Source organism: Rhincodon typus, chromosome 22 (genome assembly GCF_021869965.1).
Source record: "Rhincodon typus isolate 14 chromosome 22, sRhiTyp1.1, whole genome shotgun sequence".
Classification (NCBI taxonomy): domain Eukaryota; kingdom Metazoa; phylum Chordata; class Chondrichthyes; order Orectolobiformes; family Rhincodontidae; genus Rhincodon; species Rhincodon typus.
The window spans coordinates 987,397-1,011,026 of record NC_063353.1 but is presented as its reverse complement, the minus strand read 5'-3'; the positions used below and the strand labels follow the sequence as shown (position 1 = coordinate 1,011,026).

Sequence of the window (23,630 nt, the reverse complement as noted above, 5' to 3'; positions counted from 1 at the left end):
TTTTCTGATGAAGGGTCTAGGCCCAAAACGTCAGCCTTTCTGCTCCTATGATGCTGCTTGGCCTGCTGTATTCATCCAGCCCTGCACCTTGTTGTCTCGGATTCTCCAGCATCTGCAATTTCTACTATCTCTGATTCAATTATATGTATTCCACCTGTTTTGCGAGCAGGAAGTTTCAATGTGTTTTTTTACTGGGAAGAATATAAAGGGTGGGGAGCTCTGGAGGATAAATGGAGCTGCACATCAGATCAGAAACTTGTTGCAGAGAGCAAGAGTTGTTTAATAGCCTCATTCTGTTATGGAGTTATAGAGGTACACAGCATGGAAACAGGCCCTTCGGCCCAACCTGGCTGTGCCGTCCAGTCTTCACAATTTAAACTAGTCCCATTTGTCTGCATTTGATCCATATCCCTCCATTCCTATCCCATCCATGTACCTGTTTAAATGTTCCTTAAATAATGAAATTGTACTTGTCTCCACCACTACCTCTGGCAGCCCATTCCAGACACTCACACCCTCCGTGTGAAAAAATTGCCCCTCTGGACCCTTTTGTATCTCTCCCCTCTCACCTTAAACCTATGCCATCTAGTTTTAGCCTCCCCTACCATGGGGAAAAGCTGTTCACTAACCTACCATATCTATGCCTGTCATGATTTTAATACAAGGTCACCCCTCAGTCTCCTATGCTCCAAGTAAAAAGTCCCAGCTTATCCAGCCTCTCCTTATAACTCAAACCTGCCCGCTCAGGTAGCATCCTGGTAAATCTTTTCTGCACTCGTTCTAGTTTAATAATATCCTTTCTATAGTAGGGTGACCAGAATTGCATGCGGTACTCGAAATGTGGGCTCACCAGCTCTTGTACAGCTGCAATAAGACGTCCCATCTGTCCTAATGCTCCTTTCTAAAATATTTTTAAAAATTGGTTATCATTGACAGTGCAATTGGCAACGTGTCCATTAAATATTCAAGTTTAACAACAGAAATTTGAGTCGATAGATTTGTCAGCAAGTACCCGCGAAGCAAGTTTGGAATGTGGTTGGTACCTGAAGCCTCAAAAGAGAATCAGTCATTTTGGTTGCCTGTCTTCAGTAGCCTGCTGACTTGCGAGAGTTGAAGATATAATCTGAGACAAGTCTGGGCCATCACAAAACACACCCAAAAAATCATTAAAGTGTAAGAACCAACCAGCTCCATGTTGCAAAATGACACCATTTTGTAAATAGAGGGTATACATCCGAGAGGCACACTTTTGGTTAACTAGAACACTCAAGTGGGCGATTGTTTTGTGACCCAACATACTTCATGAACTTGCTGTCTCTTTTTATTTCAAAAATATACTTTATTCATTAAAAAACCTTTATATATGTATATAGTCACAAACACAGTTCGATTCTGTATAGTAGTATATCAATGAAACAAACAAATATTGGAGTTAACTCTATCCAAACAAACAAAGGCATCTCTTTTTAAAAGATTATGTTTACATATATTTGAGGCAGCAAGAGAATCTGATAACTGAATAGACCCCCATTTACCTTCAGCAGGAAGATCTCAGACGGTGGTCTTTCCCCACTGTACCTTGACAGCAGTTGCCCCAAGCTTTAGTGCGTCCCTCAGCACATAGTCCTGGACCATGGAATGTGCCAGTCTGCAACACTTGGTCGAGGTCAACTCCATGTTCTGGAAGACCAACAAGCTTTGGGCAGGCCAAAGTGTCCTTCACCAAATTGATGGTCCTCTGGGCACAGTTTGTCTCATTGTGCATCCCAGGGACCAGACCGTAGAACATGGAGTCCTGCATCACAGTGCTGCTTGGGACAACTTTATCAAAAACCACTGCATCTTTCCCATATTTCCTTTGAAAAGGCACATTCCAGAAGGAGATGTGTGACAGAATTGATACCCTCGCAGCTGCTTTGAGGGAAGCGTGCGTTGGTGTAGACAGACTGGGTGTATAAGAAAGATCTCACTTGTAGTGCCCTTCTCACCACCAGCCAAGCGTTGGGCTGTCGCACTGTACCCCCTTCACACTGATCTGCAGAGCTTCCAGAGGACAGTAGTTTGGGAAAGTTTGACCCCCTTCACAGCAACACTGACTGACCTCAATCCCTTCCTGCGCCCTACCCCCTCACCCCTGCCGCATCCCATTCCCGTCCCCTGACCCAGACAGGACTGGATATCTACTTTCGTTCATCACATCCAACAGGAAGATCAGGCCCAACTCTCCAGCCAATTCGCCCTGATTGCTGGAATCCCGAAGACTACCTGAGAGGTGGGGTCTCTCCCTGACACTCTCACCTTCCTGCCATTCCTGTTGGATTCTGCCTTTCATTCCATTTTGCATTGGGAGATCCTACCTTTATTATCCTGCTCAGGTGAGCGGTCAACAAATTTCCCCTACAACACTTGAAATAACTGCACAGAGGCTGGTATCCTGTCACCAAGTCACCCTTTATTTATTTGTGCACAGTACACTGGCTATGGCCAGCCAGCTTGGAGACAGTCCCCTGAACTAAGGAGATAATTAACCCCCTATTTATATTTTTTTATAAATCCCTGTTTATACTTCTTATTCTAAATCCCCTGTTTATATTTTTTTTTGTGGCCAGCCAACTCAGAGTCAGTTCCCTGAATTGAGGAGATTCTAAATCCTTGCTTATATATTGTTTCCCTTATCTCTTTTATCCCTTTCTCTTTTTTTCCTTTCACTTTTTTCTTTTTAATTTCTTCTTCGGTTAGCCCCACACTAATGCTACATAGCAGTGGTACTTATTTTTCCCCACAGCACCCATGTTAAGTGTGTTTAAGCGCAGCGACTCAGTGAAGACACCATGTGAAAACAATTTTATTCAATATTTCCACCACCAGGAAAATTGACCATGTGACCAGGGAGCCAGTAACAAGCAAAGCTTGTTTATATTTTTTTCATATATTTATTTTTTTTAAAGCTCCTACACCACTGCCAGCCAGCAGTAGTCCTCGTCTTCCCCAACCCCACCCCCCGGTGTGAATGTGCAGGTGTGAGACACAGATAAAAAATGTACAGGGTGTGCCAATAACTTTATTAACATACCACCACCAGGAAAAACACCCACGTGACAAAAGCATCAGTATCAAGCAGAGCCCCTAGGGCAATGCCTATGTGGAGAAAAAAATGTGAGGGGGATGGGTAGGGAGCAAATCAAAATAAAGTTTGGGGGGCAATAAGGCACTCCACACCCCATATGGCCCACCCCTCCCAAAAGGCATCGAGAGTGCCAGTGCACACATCCCCTGTTTACATTGGTCAGCCAGGGCTTCCTGATTGGCTTAGGTTAACAACCAATCAAGGATGTCATAGTCAATGGATCCACCTGATTCCAATCACTACAACACTCCTCCTTCCTGGAGGATGGACCAGTGGGTAACCAGTCAATGCCCCTCCAATGAACATGCATGACCATCACCCAGAAGATGAAGGTCATGGTCAAAGCCAGGTGGCAGACATCTCTCACTAACCCACTTCATTGTGAAGAGAGAAAGCTGGAGTGTACAATTTCTCTCTCACCAACACTAAAAGACATTACACTAAGGATGAAAGGATAAGAGGGAAATAGTAGGGCCCATTCACGATGTCAGTGGTAGTTTGTGCATGGAGCCACAGTATGTAGGTCAGCTTCCAAGTAAATACTTTGTCAGTGTTTATCTAATGAGAGAGAGAATATGGGTATACAAATCAGGGAGAAGGACTGTGAAGGTCTCACTCTCTCTCTGTCCCACACTGTCTCTCCCTCAAACTGACACGCTCTCTCTGTCTCACACTGATTCCCCCTCTCTCTCTATTTCACACTGACTCTCTCATCTCTCACATTGACTCTTTCTCTCTGTGTCTCACATAGAACATAGAACATTACAGCGCAGTACAGGCCCTTCGGCCCTCGATGCTGCGCTGACCTGTGAAACCAATCTGAAGCCCATCTAACCTAAACTATTCCATTATCATCCATTGACGCTCTCCCTTTCTCACTCTCTCTCACACTGACTCTCTCTGTGTCTCACACTGACTCTGTCTCACCTTGACTCTCACTCTTTCCATCTCTCTGTCTCTGTCTCACTCTCTCTCACACACTGACTTTCTTTCTGTGTCTCACACTGACTGTCTCTCTCTCACACTGACTCTCTCTTTTTCTCTGTCTCACACTGACTTTCTCTCTCTGTATATCATACCAACTCTCTATGTCTCACATTGACTCTCTCTCTCTCTGTCTCTCCGTCTCATATTGACTCTCTCTTTCTGCCTCACTCTGATGCACTGTCTCTCCATGTCTCACACTGTCTCTCTCTTTGCTAGGAGACTGTGTTATGAATGTGAATTAAATCCATGTTGTACTCTTTCACATTTCTAAATTGTAGGCTTGGCCTGAGGATGCCTTAGAGAAAGTTGCGAACCATTTTCTGGATGATGTTGAAATGTCACAGGCTGTCTGGAATGAAGCTGTGTTCATGTGTAAACATTTCCACCAGAGTGTCATTGCTCTTTCTGGAAGGTGACTGTTTGCTGTTTGAATATTATTGTTTGACTTTAATTCACTGGTATTACTGATACTTTAATAATGCTTCCCTGAGATTGCAAATTCTTTAATAATTTATCTTGAAAGAATTGGTCAAAGAGGCTATGAAATTTCTCACCACATTATTTAATAATCTCCATAAGTTAACAAATAAGATCATAAGAACATATGAACTAGGAGCAGGAGTAGGCCATTCAGCCCCTCGAGCCTGTTACACCATTTAATACCATCATGGCTGATCGTACCTCAGCCTCAGCTCCACTTTTCTGCCTGCTCTCCAAAGCCATTCTGCCCATCAATAATTAAAAATCTGTCTGTTCCTTTAATTTATTCAGTGTCCTGGCATCCACCATACTCTGGGGAATGAATTTTGCAGGTTCACTACCCTTTGAGAGAACTAATTTTCCCTCATCTCTGTTTTAAATCTGTCACATCTTATCCTAAAGCTAATACCTCTCCTTCTAGCTTGTCCCATATGAGGAAATATCCTCTCTATGTTTGCTTTGTCAATCCCCTTCAGCATCATACATACCCCAATTAGATCTCCTCTCATTTTTCTAAACTCTAGAAAGTACAGACCTAAATGGCTCGATCTCTCTTTATAAAGACAAAGCCCTCTCTCTGGAATCAATCTAGTGAGTCTCCTCAGAACTGCCTCCAAAACAACTACACTCCTCCTCAAGTACACAGTCTCCAGATGTAGTCTCACTAATGCCTTATACAATTGCAGCAATATTCTTTTTTCTATTCATTTGTGGGATGTGGGTGTCGCTGGCTGGCCAGCATTTCTTGCCCATCTCTAGTTGCCCTTGAGAAGGTGGTGGTGAGCTGCCTTCTTGAACTGCTACAGTCCTCCTGCTGTAGGTTGACCCACAATGCTATTAGGGAGGGAATTCCAGGATTTTGCCCCAGTGACTGATGGAACGGCGATATATTTCCAAGTCAGAGTGGTGAGTGATTTGGAGGGGAACTTGGAGGTGTTGGTGTTCCCATATATCTGCTGTCCTTGTCCTTTTAGATGGAAGTGGTCATGGGTTTGGAAGGTGCTGTCTGAGAATCTTTGGTGAATTTCTGCAGTGCATCTTGTAGATAGTACACACTGCTGCGACTGAGTGTTGATGGTGGAGGGAGTGAATGAATACTTCCCCACATTTATACTCTATTCCTTTATCAATAAATGCAAAAATTCTAATGTGTACAAATCAGATAAAAGTTATAGCTCCTTAACTATGACACCGAGGTCAAGCAGGAGAAATCTAATATCCCTCCTTCTCTGCTACAAAAGAAGAACATTTCGCAGACAATGTTTACATTCACATCAGTTGGGATGTGCAGAGCGTAGGAATTCGAAATTCCCAATGTGTGCTTGTGATCATTTTCTGCAGCTTCATCTTGTAGACACAGAGTAATGGGTCATGTTTGATTCAGTAATGAGAGCTGATATAGATTGATGTGGAGGTGCTGGTGTTGGACTGGGGTGGACAAAGTCAGAAGTCACACAACACCAGGTTATAGGCCAACAGGTTTATTTGAAATCACAAGCTTTCACAGCACTGCTCCTTCATCAGGTGAAGATAGATGAGATAGACTGAGTTCACAGTTTAATGACTTGTGAATGTTCACCCCATAGTGATCATAATATGATCCAGTTAAACATAGTGTTGGGAGGGAGAAACTGAGAAAATGCTAAGATTTCCATAAAACTGATTTCAATGAGATGAGACAGAAAGTATCCATGGTAAACTGGGCAAATTAGCAACAAGGTTGATGGAATGCTGGCTTAATATTGAGAGGGCAGACAATCCTGCTGATTAGACTACATCTGGAGACTGTGACCACATCTGATCAATGGGGTTGATTGGGAGGAACTATTTCTGCTGGTTGGGGAGCTTAGAACTAAGGAGCAGAATCTAAAAATTAGGGTCAGACCTCTCAGAGTGAAATTCAATGCACAAAGGGTAGGCAAAATTCAGAAATGACAAGTGATACAAGGTCAATATGGTACATTTTGATGTGACGATTGTTAGACTGGTAGTTGTCCATTGTATGACAGGATATGGGGTGAATGCAGACAGATGGAGTAAGATCAATGTCAGCCATGAACCCATTGTATGGCAGTGAGACAAGGCCAAAGGGATAACTCAACTCCTCCTGATATAATGTTTACAATGACATCTCAACTAACACTGAGACCCAAGTCAGCACAGAACATTCAACATCCCACTGAAACACTGGAACTAAGGACAGGGATATTCAATATCCCACTGAAACACTGGAACTGAGGATAGCATGGGACAATGGTACCTTAATTAATAGAAAAGAAACGAGTGAAGAAATGTGGTGACATTTTTTGAGGAAAGTGGTATTTTGACAGACAGAAATTTAAGATGATGCCCATCATTTCAGGTCCCAGCATCCACGGTATTTTTGCCTCAGGTTGGCAGCAGAGTAGGATGTTCCAGCGGGAGCTCCTCTGCTTTTCCACTTCCTTTTCCTTCTTCTTTCTTTTTCACTTCTCTTTTCGGCAGTTTTTCTCTTCCCCACCTCCTCCCGACCGCACCCGCCACCACCAACCCCCCACCCCCGCACACACCCCCATTCCCCCACCCAACTTTTAACTTCTTAAACTCACCCTGGGGGGAATGGAGAATGGAGATGAGTCCAAGTCCACCCCAAGGTGGAAAGTGAGTCGGAGGCCATGGCGCACGGGAGGCGAATCTGAGAGGTGAGTCGTGGGCTGGGGCCCAGAGCGGGAGGCAGTCCGAGCCCAGGCTGGCCAGGGAGATGAGTCCCAGAGGGGAGTCCTGGAGGCAACTCCCAGAGGTGAGTCCAGGCCAGAGGCCAGTGCATGGAGGCAGCGATGCCTTGTGTTTCTAACCCCAGCAGGCACTGACTCAATGAAAAGGAGTGTAAGTTAAGTACTTTTTAAAGATACTTTCATTCTTATTCTGGACTCTAAGTAAGTCGAGTACTTTGTAAAACTTTGTATTCCTATGCTAAAGTATTTTTTTTACCCTTTCAATTCTGTAACAAACACTTAAAGTATTTGTATCTAAGATGACGCCAAAGTGGTGACATTACAAACTTTATACTGTACTCATTCAAGTGCACGTGACAATAAAGGCTGTTCTATTTTACAGTTTGAGTTCTTGATTTGAAAGTCTCATTCTGTGCACATTCCTGAGCTGCTAAACAATTGTAATTTACACAGACTGTGTGGGAATGATTCACACTGCAATCAGCCTTCAGCGACTTGAAAACCATGGCTGCTAACACTTTCATTGGACCAACACGTTCAATACTAAATACAACCCAGCATTAATTTAGCTCTGTTGAAAGACAAGGATGTTAACTGAATTATAGAGGCCAGGAAGCAGCTTTTTTGGCCCACTCTGCCCACTTATGTCCTTTGAAAGAGTCTTCAAATATTTCTACAAACAATTCCTTTACAAACCTCTGACTGAAAGTTCCTATTGAATCTGCTTCCACAGCCTTTCAGGCAGTGTGTTCCCAGTGACATCATCCATTGAGGAAAAAGCTTCCTCTTCGTGTGTAATATGCCAATTTTTTTAGTAATCTATATCATTCACCCTCCTGTTTCTCCCTATTGTTAAGACATGAAGGCAGACAGTCAAATCAAATAAGCCTCCCTATGCCTGTATACAAAACATTGTCAAATTAAAATATTAATTTCCCCAACACCATTTCCCTACTAATATTGTTTTCCTTCAGTTCCTCCCTCTCATGAGCCACAGTGTTCCCTGATATTTTTAGGACATAAATTAAGTCCTCCTTTATGTAAACGAACCAAAATATGTAATTAATTGATCTGTCATCTCTGTTCCCCATTCTGACTTCTCCTGATTGTAAGCGACCTACATTGGTCTTCAATCTTTTTCTCTTCACATACCTATAGAAACTTTTGCAGTCAGTTTGTATGTTCCACACAAGTTCTCTATTTTTCCCTCCAATTAATCCCTTTGCCCTCCTTTGCTGAAGCCTGAACCTATCCCAGTCCTTAGGTGTGCCGTTTTATTTGGCTGATATTTTATGCCCTTTTCTTGGATCTAATATCCATAAATTCCCTTGTAAATTACAGTTTGGCCACCCTTCACATTTTGTATTTGTGCCAAACAAAACTGAACAATTATTGCTGTTCCTCTGTGCACTCTTTATATGTTTGTCATTGTCCATGCACCATCATCCCTTTAAGTAATGTTCCCCAATTTATCATAGGCACCCCTTATACCACTGTAATTTCCTTTCATTTAGATTCAGTACCCGAGTCTCTAATGTTATCATATGATCACTCTTCCCCATGAAGCCCTGCACAGTTAGATTGCCAATTATTCTTTTCTCATTATGCAATAAGCAGTCTAGGAAGGCCTGTCCTATATTAGTTCTTCAACATATTGATCCAGAAAGCTATCTAGTGGTTATTCCTCTACGCCATTGTTACTGATTTGATTTACCCAATCTAAATACAGATGAATGTTGCCCATAATTATTGCTACAGTTTGGGGATCTATATGCAAACCTGACTATCATTTTCTGCCCTACGGTGTTTCTAAGTTCTACCCATACAGCTTCAGTGTTCTGTCAGAGCAATCAGTTTTATAAAACAGTCATTTGAACAAGATTTACAGAGATTGTACAAAGGGCAGCAGATCGAAATAGACTGAGTGAGGCAATAATTGGTGCAGGGAGTGTGGGGGAGAGTGGGATTAGAATTGGGTGGGATATTAAAGGGGACATGGCGTGAGGGGCATGTGCCGTTAGACTGGGTGGGATATTCAATGGTGTCTCCCTGCTCTCGGATCTTTCCCTTCTGTGGAAGTCAAAAACCAGATCCATTTGAATCTCAGCTGCTAGCCACCGTACTATCAGGTCTGGGAACTGTCTCCACAGATGCTGCTGACTTGCTGAGCGTTCTAGTTCATTCTGTTTTTTTTTCAGAATCACAGTGTTCTGCTTGTTTCTTATTACACTAACCATCTTATCATCTCTAGATTCTATGAAACTCTTCAAAGGAGAGCTTACATCACGCCCACGTCCTACCTCGAACTGATTAAGACATTTAAAAACCTGTTGGAAAGAAAAAGACTTGCATTATTGGCTAATAAGAACAGGTACATAGTTGGATTGGAAAAGCTGGACTTTGCAGCCTCTCAGGTAGGGTTCAGTGATGTGTGTTATAGTATGTCCCTGGCTCTGGGACCTGGTGCAGTACTTTCATTATTTGACTAGCTCTAATCCAGTTCCCAATTCCTCCATCTGATCTGTAAATGCTGGTCATACCCAGGCTGTGTATCAGAAAAGGTATCCCCTATAATCATTACAGATCCTTCCAATCCACACGATCACTTGTGAATTCCCTTACACACACTCCTGTTTAACCGCTGATGTATGAGTTACACACAGTCTGATTGAACAGCTGAGAAGGCTGTGTGCCGTTTTAGTTGTGAGCAAGTGAAGATCTGATTGGTTTGATCTCATTATTTCAAAGTCCTGGTGAACCACATTAACCAGTCCATGTTGAGGACTTACTAAGCCCATGGATGTACAAATGCATGAATTAAGGCCATTTGTCTCCTTCAGCTTGCTTCACCATTCAATAAGGTCGTGCCTAATCTGATTGTAGTCTCCAATCCAGATTCTCACCTATTCCTGATAACCTTTTACTCCCATGATTAACTAAAATCTCTCCATTTCTGCCTTAAAAATACTCAAGGATTCTTCTTTCCTCACCTTTTCAGAAAGAGAATGCCAAAGACACAACACTTTTTGAGAGAAAAAGAAATTGCCTTACCAAGTTTAAATGGGTGATCCCTAGTTCTAAATTGGCCCTCAAGAGGAAACATCTTCTCCACATCTACCCCTCACGATTTTGTATGTTACAATACTTGTCTTCTAAACTCCAATGGATACAAACCTACCCTGTCCAACCTTTCTTCACAAGACAACCCACTCATTCCAGGTATCAGTCTGGCAAAACCTTTTCTAAAAAGCCTTCAATATATTTACATCCTTCCCTGAATACAGTGATCAGTTCTGTACACAGTACTCTAGGTGTGATCTCACCAATGCCCTATATAACTGAAACATAACTTCTCTATCCTTGCATTCAAAATCACTCTCACTAAACCAGAGCATTCTGTTAGAGTCATAGAGTCCCTACAATGTGTAAACAGGCCATTTGGCCCAACAAGTCCTCACCACCCCTCCAAAGAGCATTCCACCCAGACCCATTCCTCTACCCCTGCATTTCCCATGTCACATCTACCTAGCCTAAACATCCCTGAACACTACGGGCAATTTAGCATGGCCAATCCACCTACCCTGCACATCTTTGGGCTGTGGGAGGAAACCGGAGTACCCAGAGGAAACCCACGCAGACATGGGGAGAATGTGCAGACTCCACATAGACAGTCACCTGAGGCTGGAATCGAACCTGGGTCCATGGGTTTTGTGATTGCTTGCTGAACCTGCACACTAAACTTCTATGATTCATGCACCAGGTCACCCAGATCTCTCTGCATCTCACAGTTCTGCAATCTCTCACTGTTTAGATAATTTGCTTCTTTTCTATTATTCCTTCCAAAATGGACAATTTCACATTTTATCACATTATACTTGATTTGCCACAACTTTGCTTACTTACTTAACCTGTCAATATTTTTTTTCTGTAACCTCCTTATGTCCTCTTCACAGCTCTCTTTCTTTCCTATCTTTATGTCGTCAGAATTGGAATTAGAATTAGGTCCAGAAGTACAGGAGTACAATGAAAAGTTTACAATGTCACCCCTCACAGCGCCATCTCAGGGACAAGGTTCCTAGGTACAAATCTTTCATACAAAATAGAGAAATTAAAGAAAAATAAAGTTACATTACTTTACAGTGATTCATAGTATAAGTTAGAAAATAAGAAATAAAGCTAAAGGGGTAAACATTACAGTCAGATAAATAGATTACAGATAAATATTACAGCAAATTTAGCTGCCATACTTTTGGTCCCTTTGTCCAAATCACTTATATAAATTGCAAAAAGTCAAGGTCCCAATACTGACTCCTGTGGCACATCACTCGTGACATCCTGCCATTTATTCTTACTCTTTGCTTTCTGTTAGCCACCTAATCTTCTATCCATGTCAATATTTCTGCAATAACCTAGCTACAGCACCTTATCAAATGCCTTCTGGAAATCTAAGTTTTCCTTTTATCTACAGCACAAATTATTTCTTCAGAGAAGTCCAATAAATTAGTTAAACATGATTTCTCTTAGAGAAAACCATGTTGACTCTACCTGATAACCTCAATGCCTCGTTACAGCATCTTTAATAATAGCTTCTGACATTTTCCCTAACTGGCCTGACACTTCCTGCTTTCTGTCTCTCTTTTTAATAAAAAAAAAGTTACATTTGCTAGCTACCAACTTACTGGTAGTTTTTCCAAATTAGAGGATTTATTAGGAAAATTGAAATCAATGCATCTGCTATCTCACTAGCCATTCTTTTACATCCTAAGACAAAGTCCATCAGAACCTGGCCTCTTGTCAGCCTGTAGTTCCAACAATCTATTCAGTACAAATTCTCCAGTGTTTATAATTTTCCTGAGTTCCTTCCTCACTTCCACTTCCTGATTTATCCTGCTTTTCTGCTTCTGGGATGTTACTTGTATCTTGCGTAGTGAAGACTGGTGTAAAATACCAGCTCAATTCATCTGTTATTTCCCTACTTCCATTATTAATTCTCCAGATTCATTATCTATAGGATCAGTGTGAACTTTGTTAAATTTTTTCTTCATTTTCTTGCTCTCAGAAACTCTTATTTTCTCATTTATTTGTATTTTTCACTAGCTTTCCAGTGACACACACACACACACACACACACACACAGAGCCATACACACACACCACACAAGCATACACACACAATCTATACACACACACAGACGCGCACACGCACACACACAAGCACACACTCACACACACACACACACACAAAGCTAGATACGCAAACACATACACATACAGACAAGCACATATATTGAGCTGATCCTTCTTTGTTGTACTCAATCAGATTTCGATAATGCAGCAGGAACTAACAGGGTTAAAACCTCTGTTAATGGAACGAGACCAAGAGACAGAGGAGCTACTGAAGGTCATTGCTGATGAGACACTGGAGGTGGAGGTTGTGAAGAGGGTGGTGGAAGCTGATGAGGAGACAGCAAACAAAGCAGCACAGGAGGCCCGAGCGATTAAGGTAAATTATTTGGATGCTGTCCAATATTCAAAAGAGAAAGATCCAGCAACAAAGTCAAACCTACTCTGACTAGCAGAAACCCCCAGCTTACAGCTCCTGGAATATTACGACCACAGGATTACAATGGTCAGGAAAACCAAGTACAGCCAGGATCCCCCTGGACACGAGATCGTACTGTATTGTATTGTAATAATTAAATAGAGTAAATTTACCAGACTTTAATTTTACGATTACCTGTTCAGTATCTGAAATGCAGCTGGTCAAAAACTGAATGGTCCGAAAACTGGATATTTTGATAATGTGCCAAGCTTCATTTGAACGAGGTAAAATTTCTAAAGAAATAACTGACCTGGACAACGTCGATCAGCACCACATTGACACAAGGTGCACCACATGAACTGTTAGCTTCTCCACTCCACACATCAGCCTGTTCCACACTCCCAATGACCCAACCCATTGCTTAGCTGACTGATCCAAAATCCGACATGATCCCAACTCCAGCATGGGAGAGTAACATTCCCAACAACAATGTTAGAATTGGCAATATGGATGAAAGTGTTGGTGTTGTGTAAAGATCCAAAATAATACTTTGGGGTTACAGATGTTAAATTATTTGTCAAAGAATTGTCAGGAATGTTAAGGAGGGTAAAACAAAGTGGTGGGATGCTGGTTCTCTCAAAGCGCCTGGAGTTTGCTTTAAGATGGACAAAGTGTTAGGACTGAGGCAGGAGGAGTGTCCGTAACTTCACAGTTCACAACATCAATCTAATTGTTTAATCCAGTTTCCAATATGATTAATTGTACACTTTCTCTATATTCAACTTAAAATAGAAAAGATCCATCAAGTCGGTTTCTTCAATAAACAAAAATACCAACATCCCTGGCATCCGTGCCATCTTTAAGATCCTGTTTTGAACCCAGAGATACAATGTCAATCCAGAGATGCCCAGCATGGTTCCTGATGTTTGCCCCAGACATGACAGATGGGAGAATTGGCACCCACTTCGTGGGCAGGGACCTGGAGCTCCTGCTGGATAGGGCAGTGCATAGGTGCCCCAAGTGCTAGCAGTGGAGGGCATGAAACCAGGCCATGCCAGCCTGTGGTTTGAGGTCACCACCCTAGTTCAAGTAGTCTCAGCCATCTGGCAGAATGCCCAACACTGTAGGAAGACAATCAGTGTCCTTCTCCACTCTGCTACTCTAAGTGCCACTATCTTCTCTCATTCTATCTACCTCACACTGAATATGAGCATACCCACCCTGTTCTATTGTATCTACCTCCCACCAAGGCTCATACTCAACCACTCTCACTATTGCATATATCTCCTCTCTCTCGCCATTACCCACTCCAACTCCCAACATCACCAATCCTCATGCCCTCTGCGCTATGTATTCACTCACTCAGGAACCTCCTCCTGCACCAACAATAATAGCTGACCCAACCACAGCCATCTCCTGTAACACCTGTCTCCCTCTCTCATTCTAAGAGGAAAGGAGCCCACATAGGACAGGAAGAATTAATACAGGTGGTGAATCGCCTGACACTGAGTTCCTACCCCTTGTGAGGAGAGGATCCTGATTCTACTGCTCTGAGCATGCCCTGGACTGGTACTAGAGGCTGCCCTACACTTCCTGTGCCAGGACCTCCTTGAGCCACAGCTATCACCCTTGATTTGACCAATAGCTACTGATAACAATAACAAACACCTTGGCTTTGTGGCTGCACTAAATAGCACAGCAATGAGGAAATAAGAATCTTACAAATGGATATAGATAGGTTAGGAGAGTGGGCCAAAATGTGGCAGATGGAGTTTAACATGGATAAGTGTGAGGTTGTCCATTTTGGTCGGAAAAATGGGAAGGCGACCTACTATCTAAATGGAGACAGACTTTGGGGTACTCCGGTGCAGAGGGATCTGGGTGTCCTCATTCATGAGTCACAGAAAACTAGCATGTAGGTGCAGTAGGTAACAAAGAAAACAAATGGAGTGTTGGCTTTTATAGCTAAAAGAATAGAATATGATGGTAAGGAAGTATTGTTGCAACTATACAAGGCTTTGGTGAGACCGTACCTGGAAATTATGTACAGTTTTGGTCCCCTTATTTGGGGCAAGTTGTAGTGGGTTGAAGGGTTATGAGGAGAAGGCGGGAAAATGGGGGTGAGGAGCACATCAGCCACGATCGTATGGCAGAGTAGAATGCTATTTGCCCCTATTTCTTATGAACTTATGAATATGGCAGTAAAATGAGCCTGAAATCTCTGGCTGAGGGGACAATGTGAGGCGGGAATACTGTGAGCATCCAGACAGGCTCAGATTGAGTGAGGACAATGGCAGCGAATGAAGAGCCTGGAGATACAGCCTAGTCCCGTCTATGTGCTAGGTGTGTCCCTGAACGCACAGTGTCCTTGATGCAGCATTACAATGCAAGATACCAGGGCAGCCTGAGGTGCAGATTTGAGGTGCAGAAGTCATAGAGTCAGAGAGGTCAACAGTGCAGAAGCAGGCCCTTCAGCCTATCAAGTTTGTGCCAGTCAAATATGACCACCCAACTATTCTAATCCCATTTTCCAGTGCTTGGCTCATAGGCCTGTATGCCTTGGTATTACAAATGCATATCTAAATACTTCTTGAATGTTATGAGGGTTTCTGCCTCTACTACTCTTACAGGCAGAGTTCCAGATTGCCACACCTGCTGGGTGAAAATGTTTTTCCTCAGGTTTCCTCTAAATCCATGCCCCTTGTTCATTGATCCCTCCATCATGGGAAAAAGCTTCTTCCTGTATATCCTGTCTGTGCTGCTCAGAATTTTATACATCTTAGTCACGTCCCCTCTCAATCTCTAAGGAAAACAATCCCAGACTATCCAATCCCTCTCCATCACTGACACTCTCCAGTCCAGGCGGCATCCTGGTAAATCACCTCTGCACCCTCTCCAGTGCTATCACACCCCTCCAATAATGTGGATTCCAAAACTGCACACAATACTCTAACTAAGGCCTAACCAACATTTATAGTTTTCCAGCATAACCTCCCAGCTCTTAAACACTATGCCTCGACTATCCCATACGCTTTCTTCATCACTTTATCCACCTGTTTCCTTGTACATGCGCACCAATGTCCCTCGGTGCATCCCAAGGTCCTACCATTCATCATGCTTTGTTGTCCTGCCCAAGTCCATCACCTCACATTTATCTGGATTGAATTCCTTTTGCCAGTGATCAGCCCATCTGACCAGCCTGCCTATATCCTCCTGTAATTGAAGGCTATCCTCCTCACTATTTACTACCCCATCAATTTTTGTATAATCAGCAAGCTTACTGATCAACCCTCCTCCACCCAAGTCTAATTCATTTATATGAAGCACAAACAGCAATGTACTCAACATTGTCCCCTGTGGGACCCCACTGGGCATAGACTTCCAGTTGGAAACAAACTCCTCTCAACTATTGCCTTCTGCTGTCTGACACTCAACCAATTATGGATCCAATTAGCCAAATTTCCTTGGATCCCATGGACTCTTACAGCATCCAGTAAGTTGATTGGAAGTGGACCATGAGGGTGGCAGGTGTCAGATACCATTGACCATGGTTATGGGCCGTGTGTACCTGATGCCCATGGAGTGTGTCCTGAGATATCGGTGCCCAATGTCCAATGTGGAGGTCACTCAGGGCCAGTGGTGAGCTGGAGTTGCTCATTATTCCATGTCGAGAATTCTTGACATCTAGTTTGATTGGCTTTTGGTAAGATCAGAACCTAAATATTAATGAGATGAGTTTTAATGTTAATAAGACAATTAACAAGCAATAACCCCCCTTAATTGGCAACTTAATGCTCAAAAATCTCATCACTTGGCAAAAGCCTAAAAACTGCAGCAAGAATCTCCCAACATCAAGATGGGTTCTGCCAGATTTGTGGCCCAATTCTGGCACATTTCTTGTCATAGTCTAAATTGCTCAGGTCCCTATAAGATTCTACCCAATGTGACTTTATACAAACCTTACCTTCACAATGCTTCAAACTCAAACTCACAAACCTTATCAATCATGCAAATGTCATAACACAAGGCAAGAAATTGGAAAGGCATTTGCTCACTTTTTGGTATGCTACATAAGCCACAGAAGAGTTAGAGACAGAGAATAAAAGCTGGGTTTGTCAGTTGTATTTCATCTCATTAACAAAACATAATAATGTGGTGTAACTGGAGAGTTCTGAGTGATATATAAGAGCAGCAAAACAATATAACATTGGATGATTTTAAAGATGAGCGAATAGGCTGCAATAAAGGAACTGGAATTGTTGAAAGATGACAACAGCACAGGGCATAACCAGCATTACCCGCTAGGTCACACACTCAACAATAACAGACTGTGGTATTATCTGAGTTCGTCTGGAAAGTGAAGTGGGGGCAAATAGTTAATGTGAGAGTGAGTGAAACATGGGAAACCTGAATGGAACAGAATGATAAGGAACTAAAGAGGAAAATATTGAACTGCAAAATGATAAAATTAGCAGACAGATCGGGTCCAAATTGACTGGGCAGAGAATCTAGCAAACATATCACCAGATCAGCAGTCGGTATATCTTCTAGATCGATCAATTAAACTCTGCGTCTGTTGGATCCCCAGTTTCCAAACTTGCCATGCCCCTGAGTCTCACAGAACCATGCTTAAGGTTCTTTCTACACTGTCTCCAGGTGGTCAGCCAATAAAAACATTTTTCTGATCTGTTCACTTAAATTTCCCAAGCTTTTTTTAACATAATGTATCCTCCCTGAGATATCTCTGTATTACCCATTTCTTTGGAAGGGATCTTTACAGCATAAATGATTTTGAAAACTTCCCTGATTGCAGAATCACAATCAACCTATGCCTGGGCTCTGCATGAATGACACATAACTTGCATTCTTACACAAGACTGTTTAATATCTCTTTGGGCTCAAAATGTTTACGTTACTTTAACGCATTTGAAGATCTGAGTATTCTAATGAAATTAAGAGCATATTTGTCCACTAGCATGTGTATGTTAGCATGTATGCATGTGTATGTTAGCATGTGTGTATGTGTGCATGTGTATGTTAGCATGTGTGCATGTGTATACATTCACATGTTTACATGAGTATATTTGTATGTTGTGTGTGTATTAACATGTGGGCATGTATGTTAGCATGTGTATGTGTGTACATTAGTGTGTGTACATGTGTGTGCATCAGCATGTGTATTCTACGTTAATATGTGTATATGTTAACATTTGTATGTGTGTGTATGGTATTAAGTGTACATGTGTGTATATTCATGTTTACATGGCAAAATTTGTATGTCGTGTGTACATTAGCATGTGGACATGTGTATGTTAGTATGTGTACAGGTGTGTACGTTAGCATGTGTATGTGTGCACACATTAGAATCTGTATGTGTGTATGTTAATGTGTATACGTGTGCGTACATTATAATCCGAAACATAGGGGCACAAAACTTGCAGGTCCAAATTCCAAATGCCTGAGGGGAAATTACAGGCTCTGACATTTGCAGCAGTTGACAGGGAGAGACTGACCTGAGCTGGTCTCTCAGTTACTGCAGGTGTTTATCTGCTGTTAAAGGAAAAGACTTATCTGAGCAAAGCTATGTTTGAGAAGGTGACCTTTACGTAGATTGCATCTGTGAGGTTTATTGTCTGTACTTGTCTTTCTCTTCCTGTTAATTATAAAACTGTACCTTGATTTATCAATTATCTAAATATAAAAAAAAACTCGATGAGTTATTTATTGCAATTTGTGGTAGTGTTTTACTGAACAGATTTCAGGTTTATTATATAAAACCATTAAATTGTTGCATGGCTTCTTTTGGAATATTTTCCTGATACAATAAACAAGTCACAAACAATTATAATCTTACCAAATTTTATTCAAGTCAATGTCAAATGTTGAGAAGAGATATTAATAAATGAGATCCTTTGTTTATTATTCCCAGTAAAAGCGCATTGCAATGCTGCAAGAATCTTTCAGCTTCACTCAAATTACTACCCTGTTCACTCCAATTGTTGTCAGGGTTTTACTCAGTTGAACTCAAAACTCGACATTGATGGTGTGGGTCAACTAACCTCTATACAGCGGTGATCTTTGCTGCAATATAATTGCATGGAGCTTTTTGCTTCTGTTTTAATGGATATCGCATACATCTGCTGGCATACAGAATGACTGTGGGAAGTTTTGGTGTTGTCTTAAATACATTAAAACAATCAATTCTCTTTAATCATGATAATGATCTGTTTGACAAATGGAAGAGTAAGTGACACTGAAATGGAAAAAATTTGTCTCTAATTTAGAGAAAAAAAATCCCATTTGACTGTATCACAGAGGTTTTAATTGGTGTAATAAGAATGAGGTACTTTGATATAATTGTGTTTGATTGCACCTTATGTCCTCCAACCAGAGTGTAACTGTGTGATTCTTCTGTAGGTTGAGTGTGAACAGAAGCTGAGTGTAGCCATGCCAGCTCTCAACGATGCTATCACGGCTCTCGACACACTGAAGGCCAGCGATATCACTCTGCTGAAGACCATGCAGAACCCTCCAGCAGGGGTGCGGCTCACACTCACTGCCATTTGTATCTTGAAGGTATCCCAGAAAGAACAAAGTCTAATTTTAATGAAAAAAGTGCGTATGGCATTTTCACGAATTGCACGCTCCTACAATATGCCTTGTACGGTATCTTTGTACGTGTTGAGGAATGTATGGGCTGATCATGTTACAGAATAGTTGTACTAACAACTTTTCATCATGCTAAGTTCCACAAGTGAATTCCAGAGGTAAAGTAAGAGTGACTGCCACATTAAGGCCACATTTGACCAAATGTGGCATCAAGGAGCCTTAGCAAAACTGCAATTAATGGAAATCAGGGGGCAAATTCTACACCAGTCAGAGTCATACCTGGCACAAAGGAAGATGGTTGTGGTTGTTGGAGGTCAGTCATCTCAGGTCCAGGACATCTCTGCAGCAGTTCCTCAGGCTAGTGTCATAGGCCCAACCATCTTCAGCTGCTTCATCGAAGACCTTCCCTCCACATCATTAGGTGAGAAGTCAGGATGTTCACCAATGATGGCAAATTTCAGCACCAGTTACGACTCCTCAGATAGTGAAGTAGTCCAAATGCAACAAGAACTGGACAATATCCAGACTTGGACTGAAAAGTGGCAAGTGGCATTACCTGGAACTTTTGTGGCACTAATGTCAATTTTGAACAAGAGTACCCAACCATTTCAGCTTGACATTCAATGGCATTACTGAATCCCTGCTATTAACATCCTAGTGATTACCATTGAGCAGAAATTGAAGTGGACTTGCGATATAAATGGAATAGTTGCAAGAGCAGGTCAGAGGCTAGGAATCCTGCAGCGAGTAACTCACCTCCTGACTCCCCAGAGTTGTCCACCATCTACAAGGAATAGGCTAGGAGTGTGATGGAACACTCTCCACTTGCCTATTTGAGTGCAACTTCAACATCGCTCAAGAAGCTTAACACCATCCAGGACAAAGCAGTCCAGTTTATTCACACCACATCCAAAAGCATCCATTCCCTCCACCACTGATGCTCAGTAGTAGCATTGTGTACTATCTACAAGATGCATTGCAGTGACACACCAAGGCTCCTTCTGTAGCACCTTCAATTGACTAGCCTTGCTGCCAAAGGTTCAACTTTTGCTGCTTGTCATTGCTGCTTGTCCTTCCCCTAAGACACAATCTGAACCTCTCTCTCTGGCCTCTGCAAAACTAGACCAGCACACTTTCATGGTCTGCAAACTACGTGCCTAACCCATAAGTGGCCTCACACACCATTTTTGTCTTTTCACACATGGTCAGGTTCACAGTACAGGTGGTGAGCAGTACAATCCTCAGGTACAACGTAATATTGATGGGAAATATTTTACAAACTTTGCAGAAAAATAAATCTCTCTGCATCTAATGAAAGCCTCCATAATATTACTTCTAAGAAAAAGTGAATTAAGCTATCTGTAAAATACTTTGTGTAATGTGTAATCCTATTAGTTTATATCAACAAACTAGTGACTACATCAAAGGTATAAATCTACTGTTGTGAAGTCTATCAGCTCTGAAAACTCAACCAAACATTGATAATGGCTACAGCTATTGAAACAATCAATGGGGAAGAAGTGTTCATTTCAGAAAAGAATTTCTGGCAATCAATGTAAGGGAGCAGCAGAAGATATTTTCAGATATTCTCATGTGTTGAAACTATATTTATGTCTGCCGCAGCTATTTAAATAACAGCAGAAAAGTTGACAACAAAGACTGACAGGACATTTTGATACATTATTACTGCAATATGCCATTTTGTCCATTGGGAAAGTGTGTAGTGCATGTGAACAAGTACACAAGGGTGGGTCAATGTAAGGGCCAATGTGCCCGAATAAGACAGATCCCTTTAAGGAACCAATGCACTAAAACATCACAATACAGCACCTAACAGGGGCATTTGAAGGTGTAAAAACGCTTTATACAAACGTTTCAATATGATCCAGACACCTCAGCAAGCCTCATTTTCTCCACAAAATGCCAAGTTTCCTTTTAGCGGGCTTCCAAACCCCTGCAAGTACCAGATGAAATAGTGCAAATCAGTTTAATACATGTAAAACAGCAGAAACAAATCCATTTCTACGTAGCAGTAAATAACCTTATGTCCAATTTCTATCCTCCTTCTTGAGGGAATTAAACCTGAGAAAAAAGTGGATGCGAATGGGAGAATCACAGATGATTACTGGCCCTCTGCAAAGAAGATGCTGAGTGATATGAAATTCCTGGAATCACTGAAGGTAAAGTCCACTGCAAATACAACTTGGCAGGAGTTTTAGAGATTGTGTACAATTTGGAGAGAACATAGACAGGTTGGTGCAGTGGATGAAACTTAATGTGGGGAATTCTGAGTTAATACATTTTGATGGGAAGAACACAGAGAGTCGATTTAAATAATGATACAATTATAAAGGGTGTGCAAGAGTAGAGAGACCTGGGTGGGTATCTACACAATGCATTGAAAGCTGCAGAATGAGTTAAGAAACCAGTTAATTAAAGAGTACGGCATTCTAGGCTTCAATAAAGGGGCACAGGGTGAAAGAGCAATGAGGTTATGTTGAACTTGTACAAGGCACTAGTTTGGCCTCATCTGGAGTTTTGTATCCACTTCTGGACATTGCTTATTAAGGGGAAGGTGAAGCCATCGGAGAAAGATTCCCAGGAATGGTTTCAAGGATGTGGAACTTCAGTGATGAAGATAGATTGGAGAATTGGGAACGTTTCTCTCGAAGAAGAGAGACAGGTTCAATTGAAGACTGTTAACCTGAAAAGGAAGAATGTTTGGGGGATAGGGACAGGGAAAAGGCAGAAGAATGTTGCCAATTGCATTGTTCATTCGCAATGTCAGAGCAAACAGGATGGACAATTTTGTGATTCTCTGAAGACAACTCTTGGAGGCCCCTCTGAAGGTTATCGTTGTACACAATAGGTGCTAACTCTGAGAGCTGCATCATTCATAATACTGGGCTCTTCAGTCATCTGGTTACACCATCACATAGCAGTCACAGTGCAGCTGAGCGAGACGTGACCTCAAGTCAGGGTTTGGAGTGTGCAATGAAATTTAAAAAGCTCCCCCCGGGAGATTGATCACAGACAGATGGTTGGCAATCCTCACCAATGTGTTTAGCTCCTTTACCTCCTTGTTGCCTTGTGCCATTGTGTTGCTGCCAACAATCCCAAGAAATGGGAATAGCATAGGAGTGTAATACTGCCACAGTGTAGAGATTAGGACCAACAGTAAATTGATTACTTTGAAAGATGAGAGATAACTTTGATGAACCACAATTCACGTCAGACTTCACCAGTATCACAGTGAACTACAATTGCATGAAATGTGTTTGGAATGAAGAAATATACTTTGTGAATAAATATTTGACTTGATAAAATTTTTTAAAAAGAGCCCTGTTATAGGGATGAGCTCCCATGCAGGAGGGCAGGCTACATCTAATAATATTATTCGCTGAGCTTCAATTAACGATTCTTTGAAGATGAGCGTGTTCACAGAGCTGGATGGGGGTGAAGATGTGTTTGGATGTGGGACCTGCCTGAAAGTACATTCTCACTTTTCATTTCACCAGGAAATGTCCCAACAATCTGAGCCTCATCCAGTTTCTGAACTGAACAGATTCTGCACAAAGTCTTTGCTTCCACTGGTCAGTTCTGCTGCTTATCAGTGTTATGTTGTCCTCTTCACAGGACTTCGACAAAGACAATATTCCTGTGAAAGTGATAGCCCACATTCGAAGGGACTTTATCAGCAGTCCTGAATTTCAGCCATGTGTCATTAGGAATGTTTCCTCAGCCTGTGAAGGTCTTTGTAGCTGGGTTCGAGCCATTGAAGTCTATGATAAAGTCGCAAAGGTAAAGTTTACACCAGGTTAAAGCTAGTTTATTTCACGTTGTGTTCCAGCAATCAGTAAGGTGACAGAAAATGTAACAGTCACAGGTTGTGCACCATCAATGCATGTAAAGGTACCCAGTCTGCCACCACACATACCGTTGCACTGGTACATCTGTACCCATGTTGGAGACAGCTCAAATGAAGACAATCTGACAGTCCCAAATATGTTTTAAAAAGAGACAGAATCCTTGCACCTCGTCACAGCATTCACTGTTTCAGAGATAGTAGGAACTGCAGATGCTGGAGAATCTGAGATAACAAGGTGTAGAGCTGGATGAACACAGCAGGCCAAGCAGCATCAGAGGAGCAGGAAGGCTGATGTTTCGGGTCT

The 23,630-nt window shown here is 42.0% G+C and overlaps 1 protein-coding gene across 2 annotated transcripts in view; it reads left to right on the top strand.

The window, feature by feature from the left end:
* Positions 1–23,630, top strand: part of LOC109934535 (dynein axonemal heavy chain 3-like) — a 429,003-nt gene that overhangs the window by 349,436 nt on the left and 55,937 nt on the right. For both annotated transcript variants that reach the window (XR_007264478.1, XM_048610380.1), the window contains exons 53-58: positions 4,393–4,526; positions 9,560–9,722; positions 12,628–12,810; positions 19,267–19,425; positions 21,531–21,638; positions 23,095–23,259. Coding sequence is in view for 1 of the 2 variants with exons in the window: in XM_048610380.1 (XP_048466337.1) it covers positions 4,393–4,526; positions 9,560–9,722; positions 12,628–12,810; positions 19,267–19,425; positions 21,531–21,638; positions 23,095–23,259 (912 nt within the window). In the remaining variant the exon portion in view is untranslated. The remainder of the gene's footprint in view (positions 1–4,392; positions 4,527–9,559; positions 9,723–12,627; positions 12,811–19,266; positions 19,426–21,530; positions 21,639–23,094; positions 23,260–23,630) is intronic.